We start from the raw sequence: 16,442 nt of genomic DNA, 5'->3' as shown, positions 1-16,442 counted from the left end.
TCCATCTGCTGGAGTGAGCAAGGCTATATCTCGGTGGCTCTTGCTTGTGAATGTACAGTACAATACTTGTACATACATACATACATAGTACGCCTAACGCGGCTGTCTCTCCTTGGAGGGTTTTCCGCCCATCTGTCTCCGCCTCAAACAAAAAACAAGAGTCACCGCTCTAACCATCATCCCGCACGTAATCAGCATCTAACGACGTCCGCCAATACCCCAATTCCCGTCCTCGTTTCTTCCCCAACATACACGCATCCGCTCTTTCACCCAGATGACGACTCCAAGAAGTTTGGTATGTATTAGGAATAATAAAAGGACAGTTTGGCTTCTTCTTAATGCTTGCCAAACAAGCCCTCGGATTCAGCCCGCGTGAACACACGGGCGGGTACACGAGCAACGAGGTATTCTTGATGTAAACCCACAAAGCAATGAGATTTGACCACTCCCCTTCCCGAGCCATGCAAAAACCAAGACAAGACAGTGAGAGACGAGCAGAGAGCCGCCACAACCTCTCCTCCCCCCTTTCACCAACCAAGACATGTTCGCACATAGTGGTATCTCCGCCGCTGCCATATCGAAACAAGGCCATGCACATGTTACAAAAAAACAGGCCGAGATAAGACGGTGGATGGTCTCGGACCAATTCCCTTTGCATCAGAGTGGAAATAAACAAATAAAAACGAAGACAAAAAGAGGAACTTGATCCCTGCCTTCTCCAGAAGCAATTGTAGTTGCGTGGTGGAAAGACTGATGCAGGCTTCCGTGGGCGGCTGTTTTTTTTTTATCAGAGGGTGGAGAGATCGAGCATGGTCGCCCTCGGCTCGATCCAACGTTCGCTGTTGGATGAGTCCAAGGACCGGGGACTGATCGAATATGGGCTCGTCGAAGGCGAACTCCGGGAATGCCGAGACTGGCAAGGTAGAGTTGAAAAGAAAACGAGGGGAATCAGGAGAGAGCCGCGCGCAAGGGGATCTATCTCCACACACTTCTCTCCTCCAGCGAGAACCCCTCTCCTCTCAATGATGGGAAGGTTGGTGTTGCATGGGAGGTAGCATGCCGCCGGGATATGGCCCCTGGCTTGGTTCAAGAGGTGACACGGGTACTGGGGTCGCCGACCCAGGCATCGTTGCCGGGAGGGGCGACGGCAGTGGCGGAGACATACTCGTCATTCCGTTGCCGACGTGGTCTCCCGGAGAGGAGCGAACGCCAGTCGGGCCGGCAACGGGCGGCATCGGAGGCGCTGGAGCCATGGGCTGGACAGGCGGTGGCCCGCCGCTCGCCGAGCTGGAAAAGCTTGATCCGGTCGGATGGTCTACCGCCTCGGTGCTGCTAGACTTTCCCCAGAGCTTGCGCTGGAGGCCTTCCAGTATCCGTAGGTCGATGTGCAAGGCGCTTGTTGGGGGTGCAATGATCTTGAAAAAGGAGATGGTTTTGGCGAAGAGCTCCTTGAGGAGTCGCTCGTCGATATAATTACTCAATATCGGATCTCGGAACGCGGCCGCGAGGGTGAGGAGGTTGCCCCATTGGCTACAAGAAAAAAAGAGGGTTAGATGCGCTGCTCGAAAGCTCTCCAAGCCAAGCCAAGTGGAAGGGGGGGGGGGGGGGTTGAAGAGGGGTGAGGGTCTTACGCATGAGCGGTTCCAAAGATGTTGGTCACAATGAACCGCTTCTCCTTGAGTCCATGGAACGCCCGGGTGCTCTCAATCAGGGCCCCGACACCCTTGACCGCGTACTCGATCATCTGCGGAGGGATGTCATTGTCGGGGCCAATGACGGGCACCACAACGCCGGAGCGGAAGTCGGACGCAGGCAACGGGGTGTCGTTGGCCATCTTTTGGAAGTTGAACTCGAGGATCTGCCTAACAAACGGCCGGTACGTGATGACCTGCGCGCCCCAGTACTTGGCGCGGAGCCGAGCTGACAGGATATCGCTGGCCGGCGGGTCGGTAGGCTCAAACATGAACTCGGGCGGCACGAAACTCAGGTGCATCGTCTCCTGGATATATTCGATGATGTTGGCCGCGCCCGACGTGACGTCTAGCGGCAGCGGTTTCTCCGGATTGTAGAGCATTCCGTGGATCTGATTCAGAGTCTTGCGCAGGTATAACTGGGCCAAATAACTCTGAAGCACGTGCTCATCGAATCCTAGCTTTTTGGCCACCTCAATGTTCGGATACGGCATTATGTCCTCGTAGGCCAAGATGTGCGATTGCGGGAGGGGAAGCTCGGCGATAATGTCGCTAAGGCGGGTTATGTTAGCGGCCAGACTCCGAGGGCGAGCGCTCCTGTGTGGTTTTTCTCCTTTAGTGGTGTTGTCAGTTTAAGCTCACCTTTCAAGTTGCAGACAGGTCCAGAAGGCAAAAACGAGCTGGTTATCAGACTTGTCGCTTACCGCACCTTGGCGGCCCATCTCGTTCAACCTCCGGAATCGATCCAGGCTCCTGGTTGCTCGCAGATTAGTGACGAATCTGGCAAGAGTCTTCCTTCATTTCTATTTTTGCTTAAAAAATAAAAAGGAAAGAAGGTGAAAAAAAGGGAGGGGGGAGGGGGAGGGAAAGAGGGATCTCAGCTACTTACGGCCTCAGTTTCATCTGCAAGGCAAAGCCGGCTTCCTTGATGTAAGCGTAGCTCTCCAAAACCCTTCCTAACTGTCCCTGATAGAGCCCGGCCAGGAGAAAGGCGTAGATATGGCGCAGACTAGTCCCGGCCAATTGACCGCCGAGGATGTCAGTTGCGTAGGCGAAGTAGTCCAGGCCAGGAATGACATCCATGTTCCTCTTTGGAGATGTTCCCCCCTTGATGGATGCTCCGCCTCCCTGAAACGACGCCCGCCTGCTGGGCCCCGGGCGCTCGGCGCCGTCCTTGGGAGAAGGAAGGCCGGCCGAGGAGTGAGAGTGGGAGGCTTGGGAGGGCGACGAACCCTGGATCGGGGAAGCCGGGTAGCCGTTCCGTGCCATGGGCGAGCCATGCGCGGGAGGCTCGCTCACCGGGACTACGTCAGGGATCTTGTCCTTGTGCAGGCAGATCTTGCCCAGTGCGAGAACCAACAAGACGAGGGCGTTGTTTATGGAGCGTTGAAAGACGGGCCTGGACGACTTGGGTGACGCTGAGGACGGCTCGGCGGCGTCCGGACCAGGGGACCGCTTTCTCTTGGACCCAGTCTCGGACTGGGTCGACGGCGTGGTGGCAAACTTGGCGATGGTGGTTCCCCGGGGCTGTTTGCCCATGGTCTGTTGGACCGTGTCCAGAAACAGCTTGACCATGGCGTTCAGCTCGCGGGGGATAATGAGCGGATGCATGTTCTGGATGTTATCCTGGAAGCTCTTGACGTACTTCCACACCAGCGCCTCGCTGAAATCTGGCGTCGGTAACGAGATGGAAGGTTTGCCGTCAACGGGAGCAGGCGAACTGCTGATACCGCCCCAGCAGTCGCCCGGCGAGGGCGCGCCGGTATCCGAAAGGTCGTCCGCCACCATCTCCACGACGCCCACGTCGCGCAAGGATTCCCTATCGACCTTGTCGACTCGGAGGCTGCTCTCCAAGCCCTCGCCACGGCCCCAGACTCGGAGAAGACCACGCTTCTCTTCCTGGCGGATCGGGAACTCGTCCACGTACTTTACGTTCTCAGCTTCCAATATATCCCGGACGAGGACCGAAATGGGCCTCCACTTGAGCAGGAAGGCCGCAAGAGTGGTGTGGTTTAGCGGGATGGACGGGGCGCCCGGCCGCACGGCCGGGCCGGGCTCTACCTCTTTCTCTTCCTCCATGCTGCGCGTGATGGTCCTCGCCTCTTGGCTGTTGATCGGGGCCTGCGTTCCTGCCGTGTCCCCCGGAGATGATGATCCTGCATCCTCAGCCGTGAGCGCCGCCGATTCCGCCGATTCGGGCCGTTCGTCGTCGTCCAGCGGCGGCTCGGCCGGAACGTCGACTGAAGTCCCATTGCGGACCATGGCACGCTCAAGCCTGCTCATGCGCTGGTCGAAGGTGTCGAACCTGTTCTGCAACGCCACGATAGCATCCAGGATGTCTGCGGTGATCTTGTCTTGTCTGCATCCCGGTGGTTAGCCATAGCCAGCCGAGGTGGGAATTTAAAAAGCTTCTCAATTGCTTAATTGTTATTCAAAAAAAAAAAAAAAGAAAAGAAAAACTTACTGTTTCGGGGCAGCCTCCCGGTACTTGCACTCAACCTTCTTTTCCTTACAGCTCTTGCACGGCTTGAGCTCGTCACACTTTGCCTTGAGCTGCCGACACATATCGCAAGCCTAAACGCGTCCATAGTTAGCAGATGCTCTCTCCCTCTCTCTCTCCCTCTTAACTCTCGGTAAGGACGACTTCGGGGTCCGGGCGACCAACCTGCGATGCCCGCTGGGCCTTGCGCTTCCCCGACGCGGCGGCGACCTGAATCGGATACGGGAGCTCGCCATGGGACGCATACTGCGGCGGGTAGTCGTAGGGCTGAGGGTGCGGCAGGGGCGTCTGCGGTTGATAGCTCGGCTGACGACTGTAGACCGGGGGCTGGGGGCTGTTGTCGAAGCTCACGTGCCGCCTGTCGTCGCCATAGGGCTGGGTGTGTGGGGGGGGAGGAGGGGGGGGGTGGACGGCAGAGTGCGGCGTCACCGGCGTCATGGTATCCTGGGGAACACCACCGGTCGAGAGAGGCCTGCGCAGCTGCGGGAGTGTGTCATCGGTAGGATCCGTCTTGATCATGGGATCGCGAGGAGGGTAAGGAGGGAAGGGCGGGTGTGCCGGCGACTGCGGGGGCTGCCTGTTTTCTTGCATTGGCGGGAACCTGTCTGGTTCATGTTGCCGTCGGTCGTCGATGGGCGTATGCGATGGGGGAGGTTGAGGTTGAGCCTGGGGTTGAGGTTGAGATTGAGGACGTGGGTGCGGATGCGGATGCGGATGCGGATGAGCATGCGCAGGCGCAGGCGGAGGCGGAGGCGGAGGAGGAGGAGGGTGTGGGTGCGAAGGATGATCCGCGGAACCGAGAGGGCGCGCAAAGGAAAGCGGTGAATGCTGCTGATACTGGGTCGATGGCGGGGGATGAGGCAGCTGGCCGGCGGTTGGGGACGGAGTGGGATGAAGCAGTGATACGCCGTGGTGGAGGGAGCCCCCTACTGACCATGACGGGCCAGTCGACAGGCGTGGTCGCTTGGTGTCGGGCGGCCCTTGGTCCATCGCTGGGGTCTTTATACGTACATGTACATGTACGGAGGTACATCCACTCTATGTGTTCCTTGACACCAGGGCGGCGTTGGCCGGAAAGGCGAGGTTCAGACAATGGGGCAGCAGCAAGCCTGCCGCGCCAGCATGGAGCACAAGCCGGGAGGGAAGAGAAGGGAAGGGGGGAGAGGGGCTCGAGCCAAGCAGGGGATCGATCCGGCGGGACCCCGTGACTGTGAGCGTCAGACACGGCTGCGCCGTCCGGTCAGCGGCGGAAAGTTTGAGGGCGGCCGGGGCAAGCGGTCTGTAAAGAGAGAGCGCGTGCGGTTTTGAAGGGGAGGGAAGCGGAGGCGTGTGTGTCTTTCTCTCTCTCTCCCTCTCTCTGTCTCTCTCCGTCCCTCCGTCCGTCCGTGTCTCTCTCTTTGTGTGTGTGTGTGTGTGTTTGTGTGTGTGCGTGCGTGTGCGCGCGCGATATCCAGTTTTCCTCTTGTTCGTACTGGGAAGAGCGAGCCCCTCGGCTCACTGAGCAGAGCCCACCAAAGTGACAGCAGCTCGGCCGAGCAGGGACCAGTCGCGAATCGGGCAGCAACGGGATGTGGTCTGTGTTGCGCGTTCGGGGGTTCTGGGGCGAGCAGAGTGGGGAGGGCGCAAAAACGAGAGCTTGGTCCCAAAATCTAAAATCCAAAATCCAAGGGTACGGTACGGGTTTCGGTAACGCTGAATGGCAGCCTCCCTTCTCGTCGGGGTACAAATGTATGTACGCGGGAGATGCACCAATTGCGGGCCGCAGAAAGAAAAGGGGAGTAACAAAGTTGTACTGGCGTAGGGCAGCGGAGCGTATCGAAATCCCACAGAGAAAGCCGATGCGCGCAGGAGACCTGCCAGGCGGCGCGGGGCGACAGACCGGTCGCTCAAGGAACGGATCAATGGGTCGGCAGGAGCGGGAGCTGGTCAGGCGGCGTTTTGGGGCTTGGTGAGAAAACACATCGCAAATTGACGAGAGTTCTGCCCCGGTCATCAGTCAACCGTGCCGAAGCACGTCTCAAGGACCTCGGTCGGAACCAGGGTGCTGGAGCGCCAGGGGTCGCTGCTGAACAATCAGAACCGCGCAAACGGTGGGCCATATTTCCCCACTCGGTCCGGGGTGGGGCCGAGGGTTCCCTTCTGCTACTACAGTAGTGTACTGTGTAGCTGGTTGAAGTCTACGCAGTACAGCGCCTGTTTGAGGAATGCGGGCTCTTGCTAATCCCCCGGTCTGTACACTACTACCTTTGGCACGCTGGTTGCTTGGGTTGCGCCATGGGAGGACGAATGGGCACGCAGTGCCTTGGGTGTCGATTATTCGTTCGCATTTGTTTTTGTCCCCGTCTTCGCTGCAACATTCTTCAATTCTGGCTAGTGTGTCCACGGCCATTTTCTTGTACTGTATGTACATACAAGTAATGGGCGCAGTAGTGTCCAAGGAAAGAAGAGACAAGATGGTCTGTGACAGACGCTCGGGAGTAAAAAAGAAAGAAAGAAAGAAAGAAAGGAAAGGCTGTCAGCAACCGGGTCACACAGAGGCGTGCCTAGTGCGTAAAGGTCACGTACGGATATACTGTTACGGACCCTACAGCATTAATCAGGAAAAGGTAGGTAGGTAGGTATTGTTCATCTGCTTTGATGTACGGGGTAGAAAGGGGTAGAAATCTGATTTTTTGTATGGCGTACGAAACTACCTTTAAGTACGGACTACTGCAGTTAAGGTACCAGCAATGCACAGGAGGACCGCTGCAGACGTTGACGCATCGTACCACACTCGTCAAGAGCTGACGGCCCTGCTAGTGGAACGGTGTAATGAGGGGCGGCTGGAAGCTTCGCTTCAGCCGTATCATGCAGGCGTCCACAAAGGCGATCCTTTTCTTCTTCCCTTTCTTTCTTTTTCTTCTTTCCTTTTCTGCTGCTTCTCACCCTAGCCTGCCTTGGCAGGTTCCTTCTTGTCTTCTTTGTGACGGGGAATCCGGCGTCCGGTGGGTGCTGAGATTTGATGCTGAGGCGGCGATTCGACCCGCAGGCATGGTGCGCAAGGAAAAAAATGTCCGCCAATCCCGGGCATAGGCGCCAAGCCTACACTAGCGTAAGCTCGGCTCGACGTGCAACCCCATCCACAAGTTGCGCAAACCTCTCACCCAGGTGAGACACCGCACAGCACTCCAGGTTAGGTTTGTCCCAAGCGCCTGGCCTACGACCACCGAGATGGCGACCGAGACTCCGAGGTGAGAAAAGTCGACAGTGGGGAGAGCTGCCTTTCGTATGTACGGTACGTGCGCAGTAAATGCCGTCGGTATACCGAGTACACACTGGCAGTGACGGGGTAGCCAAGTCGCAGCGGAGAGAGCGCGCGATCCTTGGCAGCATGGGCCGGGAGTGGGCTGTCTAGTGTACACTACACTAGTGTAGAACATTGCCCTTGCGGCCGCGGCCCGTCAAGGTGTAGGTCGGAAGGCCGCCTGCCAATCCCACGGGGAAGGGCGCTGAGAGGTGCCCATGCATGAGGCGCGTGGCGGGCAGGGAGCAGAGGCGGGGGGGCGAAGGCGGGTGGTCGATCAGCAAGTGCACGGTTCGACAGTACGACCCCGACTCTGCTCTCGCAAGGTGACGTACACTACAATACGCGCGCGCGCGCACCCTCACGCACCGTGTCTGGCCAGGAGCACCACGATGGTCTGCCAATGTAGCATGTATTGGTACCTCGGTACACTATGCTACTCTGTGCGGTGCCAACGATCTGGCAATGGATATCTCGTAGGTGAGTTTGTTGGAAGGGAGTGGTTCCAGATCGACAGGAGAGAAAACGCTGCTCCCTGATTTTGGCCGCGTTCGGAGCCATGGGGCTGGCGCAGCTGCACAAGCATTACTCCGTACGGGATCGCATAAGGCGGAAGTTATGCACCTGCGGACGCAGCATCAACCACATTCTGTTCCCAGAGTAATCTTAGTCTCGCTACTCCGTAGATCTGCCGAAATTCTCCATGCAGCTCTGGGGGAAACCTCGGAAAAGCAAAAAGAAAACGAGCATGGACCGCATCGGCAGCGCACCTTGCTTTGAAATGTTAGCTAGTACGGAGTATTTCCTGCCGGTTCTGATGAAGACTTCAGGCAGCATCATGTCAAACAAGCAACTACGAAAGGTACTCCGGCCGTACTGGGTTCAGAGAACGAACCGTCTGATATTGGAGGACAGAGGTCCTTTGACAAAACGAGTTCCAATAACGAGACCGTGGGGTTCCCAGAGCTTGCGCCAGGAAGGTTCTCCAATCTCCCTCGTGGTATACAGTACAATATACAGTACTAGTACGGAACACAGGTTCTCCCTCAGCGTCCAAATTCCAGGAACAAGCGCTCGCTAGATTCGCCACGTGACTGGCAGCTCTGTGTGATTGATGATTGATCGCAAACCTCGCTGCTCACCGCACACCCGCCCACCGCGGGTGGACGGGGATCGGATCATTTTTTAGCCCACATCAAGCGACCTTCCCGACTAGGTGTCGGCTGTTTTGTCGGCGGTTCAAGCACTATCCTACAAACGCTCCGCTAGTGTCAAAAATACTTCGTATTAGGTATATCATCGGTGTATCAAATACACACCTGAATGGTATTGTACTCCTCGGCTTTGATGCGGTCTTGATTGCGATGACGACTTTACGCGCAGTATTCCGTCAGTATTCTGTATGTACAGTACGTGCCTGCGTCTACAGCTGCCCCTCCCATTGACATGGCTTCTTTCCGGACTCTTCACTGCCTCTAGGCCGAGTCACCGCTTTTTGCTCAGAACGTGCGCCGTGCCCAATGCCACCCAAAGCCGATACCCGCTTCTGGTGGAATGGCTCATCCAGAATGCGACACTACGCAGTAGCATACGACAGTAGTTGCATGGTGCGAAGCTTATCAGGTGGGAGCTCGGTGCCGACCCGCAGACACGGTCATGGAACATGTTCCAGCGCCCTGCCCAATCAGTGCGAGTTAGGGGGACCCAAGGTTCTGGGAATGGCAAGGCCCAGCCTCCACTTTGGGTCGCTTCTTGTGTCCACTAAGCCTCGTGCTAGGCTGTTTCGGCGACTGGTTTCAACCCACGGACGCTCGAAATTTCCCGGGCCAAGGAACGGATTTGCAGGTCACGGCACACGACCCTCGTATGTTACCGCATTCGTTGCGAAACGATCGGCGGCGGGCAAGAGCGAGGGACCGGTCGCGGGAGGTGCCATGTGAACGACATTGACAAATCTCGCGCCACGCATTCCCTTTTTTTTACGGATACCTCTTATTCTTTGCCCCTCTCTTATCTCCCCCAGTTACGGCATTACATGGGAGGATGTACGGAGTACTGTACGTGTATTCCGGGCATACATTACGCACGAAATGCTCTATGCGCCCGGACATCCCACGCCGAGATTACTCAGGTGTAGCTATCTGCCTTGAGGATCGATTCTTTTCGGCCCTTTGGCCATCTGGTCAGTTCTACAACGGCCAGATGGGCGTGGTGTCAACCCGAGCAATGAGACTGGCGGCAGTTGAGGGTATGTGTCGATGATTTCCGTGCGGCACAGGCCAAGAATCCGTCACGCTGGAGACGGGGATCTGCGCCGTCGCCGTCGCTGATTGATCTGGTTAGACGCTGGAACAGGTAAAGGTCGTTGGAGAGCAGCGGGGTACGCAGTGGTGTGTGTGTGTGTGTGTGTGTGGATGTAGTGTAAGCCGAGCCCAATTGCGGCCGAAAAAGAGATTCGGCACTGGCGGCAGCGGCCGACCACATTGGTCCCGAGTCACTGTATTATGTACACATTCATCGACATTCCACGCGCTGGATGCCATTGCCTCCCCACTTGATGAGCGGTTCTGTCGCTCATTCTCTCTGGTGCGTCATCTTGGGTTTCATATATCCTAATGAGCAGGTTCCAGCTCGTCATCCTCCCTTGCCTACCATATCGAGAACGTATGCGTTTAGCAATCACTTAATGTGAATACCTAGAGGCTATTATATTCGACACACATTGTCCACGTAATCAAGGTAAAGAGATACCTATGTTCATTCTTTTTCTTTTCATTTATTTCTTTATCCTTCTCGTTATCCTTCTCTTTTTGGTAAGTAGATGAGGGTCATTGTCACTCCGCAGTCCCTGCACATGGTTGAGCGGCCCAGCCTTGTCGGGAAACAATCTCCGTAAAACCAGGCAAGCCTTGGAGGAATGGCTGGCCACAGTGGTGTTTGCGGTCTTGTGAACTGCTATTTGAGAACCAACCTGGGGATTCGGATGTCTTGCGAGCTGCTGCACGATCTGACGATGGTCATCCCACGCCCCGACCTCGAATTGTAACCACAAGCTCAAGAATCTCGTCATAGCACGCGGACCGCAGAGGCCCAATCGGTATGCGCGGCAATGCCGGCACTATGCGAGCCAAAGATGGGCCCTCCAAGGTATTCGTGATTGGACAACGATCCAAGAAAGCCTGTGGGAGAGGGACCACGCCCGCTCGCGACAAGACCGACGCTACGACCCGAAGGAGTAGGAGGAGGGGAAGTAGTAGTGTAGAAGAAAAAGAAAGACCCCGCGGTAGTTGTGGGCGTGATGTCGCGGATGGTATTGTTGGCAGACCGGGACTGGAGTGCAATCCGTACGGAGCGTACGGATCAACCAGTGTAGTGTAGTGCATTGCAATGCTGCGCGACACAAATTATGAAGGCCATCGGTCCAGCCCCTTCGTCAAGAGTATTGCCGAATGTCCCCTTCGATCCAATAGTAGGCGCGCGGCGTCTTGTTGGGGGGGGAAGGGGCCAAATGGAAAACGGCGGCGGCCCTTTGGTTATTGCTATTGCTTTTCTTCCAAAGTTGAGAGCCCGTCGTGGGTGGGATTGGCGTCCCGGTGCCATGGTTGCGGAGACTGACAGACAACACAAATTTGTAACGATTTGAGAATCGTGTCCCCATTGTCGCCCATACAACTATGCAGTGTACACCATCTCCTAGAGAAGCACCACAAGTGCGTGCGTCTGTCATATGTTATGTATGTACGAAGATGGAAGGAGGCATGCCCTTCCTCCCGTTGAATCTGCACCCTTGTGGCCCTTTGTGGCTCTTGTGGTGGCAGTCAATTTTGCTTTTTGTTCTTTTCTCGCTTTTCCCTCAGTATCAAGAAGCCTGATCCGGTAAAAGAACGCTCCGTCATCCTCATCGAGGTATAATGTGGATGCCGTCATTGATGTTCCTCGACGGAGATCTCAGTGTTCGCCACCTTTCTCCGTTTCGGTTTTGGGGACGTATGTGAAACTGGGGGTTCGTCGGCGGCTTCGAAGCCCCCAGAGACCAAGCAGGGCGACTTGGTGCTCTGCACAACCTTGGTCGCCTCCTTGGCCTCTGTTGAGGCTTCGGTGAAGACGACATCCCCCCTCTTTCCAAGGGCCTCGCGGCCAGCCTCTTCCAACAGGATGCCAAAGGCCAACAAGGCAGACTCGTCCATACTCCTCTCGTCAACGGTCCTGGTCCCAACGACGCAGCGAGGACCCAGGCGGGCAGCCGCCGTTTCGTAGAACTTGCTCGCATAGCTGTGGATTGACCTCAGAAGGTCGCTGTCCGGGAGACTACCGTAGCCAGCATTGGGAAGGTCATCGCTGGCCCAGTAGATGTCGTACTCGGCGTAGCGAACTGGGGCGTTCTTACGCCTGAACAGGGCCTCTTCTGGGGCCAGTCTCGGATTGCGCGACAAATAGCGGTCGGAGATAGCCCTCAGACGGCGTTTGCTCCTGCTGGTCGCGTCGTCTGCGTCACCGAGGGCCCCGTTAAGAGTGACACGTCCTGACAAGATTTAGGCCGTTGTCCAGTCTCGGAGTATGAGAGGATAATAGAAGCATACCTGCGACGGCGTCGAAAACATTGGCCGGCCGGCGCCGATGTCTTTGAGAAGACTTACTTCTCCTCCTCCTATTGCTGCTGCTGCTGCTGCTGCTGTGTGATTCAGCGGGGGAGGACAGCCGTGACGATGGTGTGGTCTCGCCTGAGCTCAGAAATATCGAGTCCGGGGACGCCTCCATGCAGTCTGGTTGGAGAACAAGTGGTTATATTTGGTTGCGCGTGTACTCTCCGTTGATACTTCAACATGCCGCGGATCAAAGAGAGATTCTTCGTTCAGGTGTTCTGACGGATGGTATCGCAGCCACGATAGGCAAGATGCAAGGAGCCGGGCAGTTCTCACCCTTTCTATCCTTTCTCTTATTCTTATTTTTTGTTGAGAGAAAAAAAAACCTTATCTATTTGCAGAAGCCGGTCGATGGATGAGAGGAAGTGTGTCAGGTCGTTTTGTTGGCGAACTGAAGGTTTCGAGATCGCTTGCAGCGGTTGCTTAGCTTGCAGCCCACAGCAACCCCGCCCCACCCCGCCGAGCCCGAAATCCAACGGCGGACGAACACTCCAACGTCGAAGCAACTATACGTCATCAACACCGATTGATCCCGGACTGCCCAGAGATCAGCCCCATGGCATGAATTTGCTTCTGTTTGAGCGATCGTCGGGCAGGCTGGGTCCGGACGAGTTCGCCAGGATCCAGGCGACGACGCTGCTGCGTTCCTTCGCTCGTGCTCCTCACTTTCGCTTCGACGGCGGCGAACGTGATGCAAGCGTTCCCGTCGGCCGCGGAAACAGAGCCGTAGCTTCGGCAGCTGATGGTTCTGGCTCGGGCGGCGATGCTGCTGCCCCGAGGGTTTCTCTCTGGGCGCACCAGGCCGGTGTCAGTGCCCTGGCTCTGGAGCGCTTCGATGGCCGCATGTGCGTGGTGAGCCCTCCTCCCCTCCCCAATTTGATTTTGGGTTGTTTCCCCGGTTGATCTCACGCTCACATTTCTTTTGTAACGCCTAGACTGGTTTCTGGCGGCTCGGACGCCACTATCAAGCTCTGGGATCTGGAACAGTGCCCAAACCCATGGCGGTATTATACCTACCGCCCCGTTGCTGTGGTCTCTCGTGCTGGCAGCGACTCCGCGGCAGCCGGGCACCGCTTCGGCGTCACTCACCTGTCTTTCTACCCGTTTGACAGTGCCGCATTTCTCTCCTGCTCGCATGACCAGACGCTCAAGCTGTGGTCCACCGAGAGGGCATCCGTGTCCGGTTCGTTCTTCCTCGGCTCCAGGGTCTACACTCACGCAGTTTCCCCGATAGCCTCCCATCTGCTGGTCGCATGCGGGACTCAACACCCGGCCGTCCGCCTCGTCGATCTGCGCTCTTCCGCCGCGGTGCAGTCGCTGGTTCCGCCGGGCCAGACCGGTGGTTCTGCCGGCGCCGTCCTGTCCGTGTCCTGGTCCCCGGCGTACGAGCACGTCCTTGCTGCCGGCTCGGCGGACGGGGCAGTGCGCATCTGGGACGTGAGGAAGTCCAATGGCCTGGTCGCGCTCCTCGACCAAGAGGATGTCGTCGGTCTTGCCGACGGGGGCACGACGTCGCAACTACGTCCTCCTCGGCTCGCAGCAAAGGCACATGCTGGGGCCGTGAACGGCCTCACCTGGACGGACGACGGAGCCTACCTCGTATCCGCTGGCCACGACCGCCGCATACGCGTCTGGGACGCGGCGACCGGCGCCAACACACTTGCCAGCTTTGGGCCGAGCATCCGTAACAGCCAGATGGGCGCCGTCACCATGTTTGTCTCGCCCCTTGGTCTCACGGCGCCAGGGTGTGAGCTGTTGTTCTTCCCGAACGAGACCGAGATACTGGTCATGGATCTCCACGAGGGGTCTACCGTCGCAAGATTACGCGGAATGGGCCCGGCTGTAGCCTCTGTCGGTACACATCAGGGGGGTGAAAGGGCCATCAAGAATCGTGTCACGAGCCGTATGTCACCGTTCTTTTGCGTGTTTTCTCTGCTTAGTGAAGCTAATGCTCTGGCAACCAGTCGCATGGAGAGGGGCCGGGGGGAGCGGAGGTTCAAGTGGTGTGGTTATGGGCGGCAGTAACGCTGCCGGTGGCCTACTCAGCGGGCACTTGGATGGTCAAATCCGGGGTTGGCTCCCGGAACTTGAGGGTGCGGACGACGAAGGGGATGATGACGACGACGGCGCAGCAGATATCTCTGCCGCCAAGACGAAGAAGAGAAAGGCTCTGGATGATGCCTTTCGAAGTTTGATGGGCAGACAAGTCACTTTCTCCTAGGAGCAGCAACAGGGCCCAGAAATTGGCCACCTGTACGCACTCACGTTATGAGAAAGCACATTCTCTACACGAAAACAGCCGCGTCCATGATTTTCCAGTCGTTCTTGCATTCTGATTCCGCAATTTTAGACCCTTCGCCCTCTTGGCTGGTATCTGCTCTAAAAATACAGCTTATTGAAATGACAGAGGGAAAAAAAAAAGAAAATGAAAGATCTCATATTCCGTCATAATACATTGTTCCCATTACCCCCACCCAGCGGAGGACACGCAATTAGATACCGCGGAAGGTTTCCTGGTGTGTCTTGATACTGTTTCTCCTCTCACGGTGGTGGGTGACATCCTCGTGTTCGATCGACGGTTCGCCGAGATGCTTCCTCAGGACTGAAGGAGGCACTTGGGCAGCGTCGGTGGGATCGCGTCGCGCATCCGACATTGTTCCAGATCTGTTGTGTTCGGCCCGCCTGGTCAGCTTGGGTTCTGTGAGGTGCCACGAGACTGCATGGGCCAGTGAAGAAAAAAAAAATAATCAGGCAAACAAAACGGCACGCTACTTACTTACTGGTACGTCTTGTTCCCACCCATAGTTCGGCTGCCGTCAAGATCCGAGTCGACGCGGGGATCCATCTTGTTGGCCATGTCGCTGCTGTGAGGGCCGGCAGTGTTGGGGGCAGGGCCAGGGCCGGTGCCGAGGGCGCCGCGGCCGTCACGGTCCGAGTCGACGCGAGGGTCAGCAGCGTTAGCCACGCGGCTGCTGTGCGGGCCGTAGGTACCTGCCGGGGCACCGTGGGTGCCGGTCACACCGGTAGCGCCGGAGCCGGCGCCGCCAGTGATACCCGAACCGTAACCGCCAGTGGTGCCAGCGCCGAAGCCAGTGGCGCCGGTGCCGGCCGTTCGACCGGTGCCGATAGTGCGCGAGTTGTCGAGATCCGAGTCGACACGGGGATCAGCGGCGTTGGCTACGCGGCTGTTGTGCGGACCATGTGTTCCTTCGGCGGTGCCAGTGCCGTAGCCGGCGCGACCGGTACCGTAGCCAGCACTGCCGTACTCCCCGTGGCCGGCGGTGCGGCCAGCCCCGCGGCCGTCGCGATCCGAGTCGACACGAGGGTCGACGGCGTTAGCTACACGGCTGTTGTGGGGACCGTGGCTGCCCTCAGGGGCTGTGTTGTGGTGGGACTTGCTGTCGGGGTGGACAGCCTCCTTAATCTTGTGAACGATGCCGGACATGTTGGATGATTTCTGATGGAAGAATATATGATATTGTTTTGCGTTATGTGGTGTTTGTATGTAGGTTCTTAAGTCTGCAGCAGATAATCGCTACTTGGAGGAGGAAGCGCCTCCCTTATATCTTCCTCTTGAGCGGCCCAGATCCCACTCCTGGTGCTGCCTTGAATGGACAACCTACCTTGGGCGATCATTACCGGTGACGGGCCGGCCATGTCGTCAGTGGCATATTGGTTTGGCATTGGGTTAACCGGCATTGTCCCAGCAATGGCACTCGTACTTGTCCAACTTCCCCAGGCGACCCCTTTTACCGGGGCCAGTAGATCATTACCTCATCGACATCATTGTTGCATCTTGGACCCTTGAGGCGGGAGCAGCTAATGGGTAACGCCCGACAAACGATACTAAGTAGTACCCCAGGGCACACTCAGCACAGCATCAAGGCATGAGACTCTCCACAGCTCTTCCCACAAGCCATGCGCGGCCATCCACCGCCTTCCCCACAGCCACTCCTCTGTTGGGGGCTTGGAAGGAGAAAGTCTTTGGTATTGAAGTACGTCATTGGGGAAGGAAGCTTGTGGCGGGTGACGTTTGGTCTGCCCGCACTTGCCCGGATGTCACTTCCATCACAACCATTCAGGTTGACGCTCCTTCCTTCACTACGATTACGTGCCATAGGGGCATGGAATTGTGTTAACGACCTGTTAAGTGATCACACCAAGGCAGTCAGCTCCTGTGTAGTCCGCTTCCTTGATTCGTTTTCTATATTTCGGACCGCAGGCTTAAAAGGAGCTGTGACGTCATCCACCCCATGCCCTCAAACGAACCACCGCGGCCATCGCAGACGCCAAAACACTGAACATTACACTAGGGTAACTGTTAT

The 16,442-nt window shown here is 57.0% G+C and overlaps 4 protein-coding genes across 4 annotated transcripts; 1 reads left to right on the top strand and 3 right to left on the bottom strand.

The window, feature by feature from the left end:
- Nucleotides 1–838: 838 nt before the first annotated feature.
- On the bottom strand, nucleotides 839–4,073 carry MYCTH_2300105 (uncharacterized protein). The gene is made up of 4 exons (XM_003661046.1): nucleotides 2,581–4,073; nucleotides 2,334–2,444; nucleotides 1,632–2,243; nucleotides 839–1,530 (listed from the first exon to the last, which is right to left on the bottom strand). Exons 1-4 carry the CDS (start codon nucleotides 3,951–3,953, stop codon nucleotides 1,020–1,022), a joined length of 2,607 nt encoding a protein of 868 aa, XP_003661094.1. The 5' UTR covers nucleotides 3,954–4,073; the 3' UTR covers nucleotides 839–1,019.
- Nucleotides 4,074–11,299: 7,226 nt separating this feature from the next.
- Nucleotides 11,300–12,491, bottom strand: MYCTH_2300101 (uncharacterized protein). Its single transcript, XM_003661045.1, has 2 exons — nucleotides 12,055–12,491; nucleotides 11,300–11,996 (listed from the first exon to the last, which is right to left on the bottom strand). The coding sequence occupies exons 1-2, from the start codon at nucleotides 12,230–12,232 to the stop codon at nucleotides 11,398–11,400; spliced, it is 777 nt and encodes a 258-aa protein (XP_003661093.1). The 5' UTR covers nucleotides 12,233–12,491; the 3' UTR covers nucleotides 11,300–11,397.
- A 118-nt stretch (nucleotides 12,492–12,609) lies between these two features.
- Nucleotides 12,610–14,338, top strand: MYCTH_107255 (uncharacterized protein; the record flags this gene model as incomplete). Its single annotated transcript, XM_003661044.1, has 3 exons — nucleotides 12,610–12,962; nucleotides 13,053–14,020; nucleotides 14,082–14,338. The coding sequence occupies exons 1-3, from the start codon at nucleotides 12,679–12,681 to the stop codon at nucleotides 14,336–14,338; spliced, it is 1,509 nt and encodes a 502-aa protein (XP_003661092.1). The 5' UTR covers nucleotides 12,610–12,678.
- A 250-nt stretch (nucleotides 14,339–14,588) lies between these two features.
- Nucleotides 14,589–15,774, bottom strand: MYCTH_2300099 (uncharacterized protein). Its single transcript, XM_003661043.1, has 2 exons — nucleotides 14,898–15,774; nucleotides 14,589–14,781 (listed from the first exon to the last, which is right to left on the bottom strand). The coding sequence occupies exons 1-2, from the start codon at nucleotides 15,560–15,562 to the stop codon at nucleotides 14,610–14,612; spliced, it is 837 nt and encodes a 278-aa protein (XP_003661091.1). The 5' UTR covers nucleotides 15,563–15,774; the 3' UTR covers nucleotides 14,589–14,609.
- Nucleotides 15,775–16,442: the final 668 nt, after the last annotated feature.

Source organism: Thermothelomyces thermophilus, chromosome 2, assembly GCF_000226095.1.
Source record: "Thermothelomyces thermophilus ATCC 42464 chromosome 2, complete sequence".
NCBI lineage: Eukaryota > Fungi > Ascomycota > Sordariomycetes > Sordariales > Chaetomiaceae > Thermothelomyces > Thermothelomyces thermophilus.
This window is presented reverse-complemented; position numbering and strand designations above follow the sequence as displayed.

What these genes read in the sequence shown, in the direction of transcription:
- MYCTH_2300105 (XM_003661046.1), bottom strand. Translation starts at nt 3,953, where the DNA reads ATGGTCCGCAATGGGACTTCAGTCGACGTTCCGGCCGAGCCGCCGCTG. An exon ending in ACCTGTCTGCAACTTGAAAG is followed by an intron (nt 2,244 to 2,333) that starts GTGAGCTTAAAC and finishes AACCCGCCTTAG; the next exon opens with CGACATTATCGCCGAGCTTC. An exon ending in ATCTTTGGAACCGCTCATGC is followed by an intron (nt 1,531 to 1,631) that starts GTAAGACCCTCA and finishes TTTTTCTTGTAG; the next exon opens with CCAATGGGGCAACCTCCTCA.
- MYCTH_2300101 (XM_003661045.1), bottom strand. Translation starts at nt 12,232, where the DNA reads ATGGAGGCGTCCCCGGACTCGATATTTCTGAGCTCAGGCGAGACCACA. An exon ending in TGTTTTCGACGCCGTCGCAG is followed by an intron (nt 11,997 to 12,054) that starts GTATGCTTCTAT and finishes AAATCTTGTCAG; the next exon opens with GACGTGTCACTCTTAACGGG.
- MYCTH_2300099 (XM_003661043.1), bottom strand. Translation starts at nt 15,562, where the DNA reads ATGTCCGGCATCGTTCACAAGATTAAGGAGGCTGTCCACCCCGACAGC. An exon ending in GGTGGGAACAAGACGTACCA is followed by an intron (nt 14,782 to 14,897) that starts GTAAGTAAGTAG and finishes CGAACACAACAG; the next exon opens with ATCTGGAACAATGTCGGATG.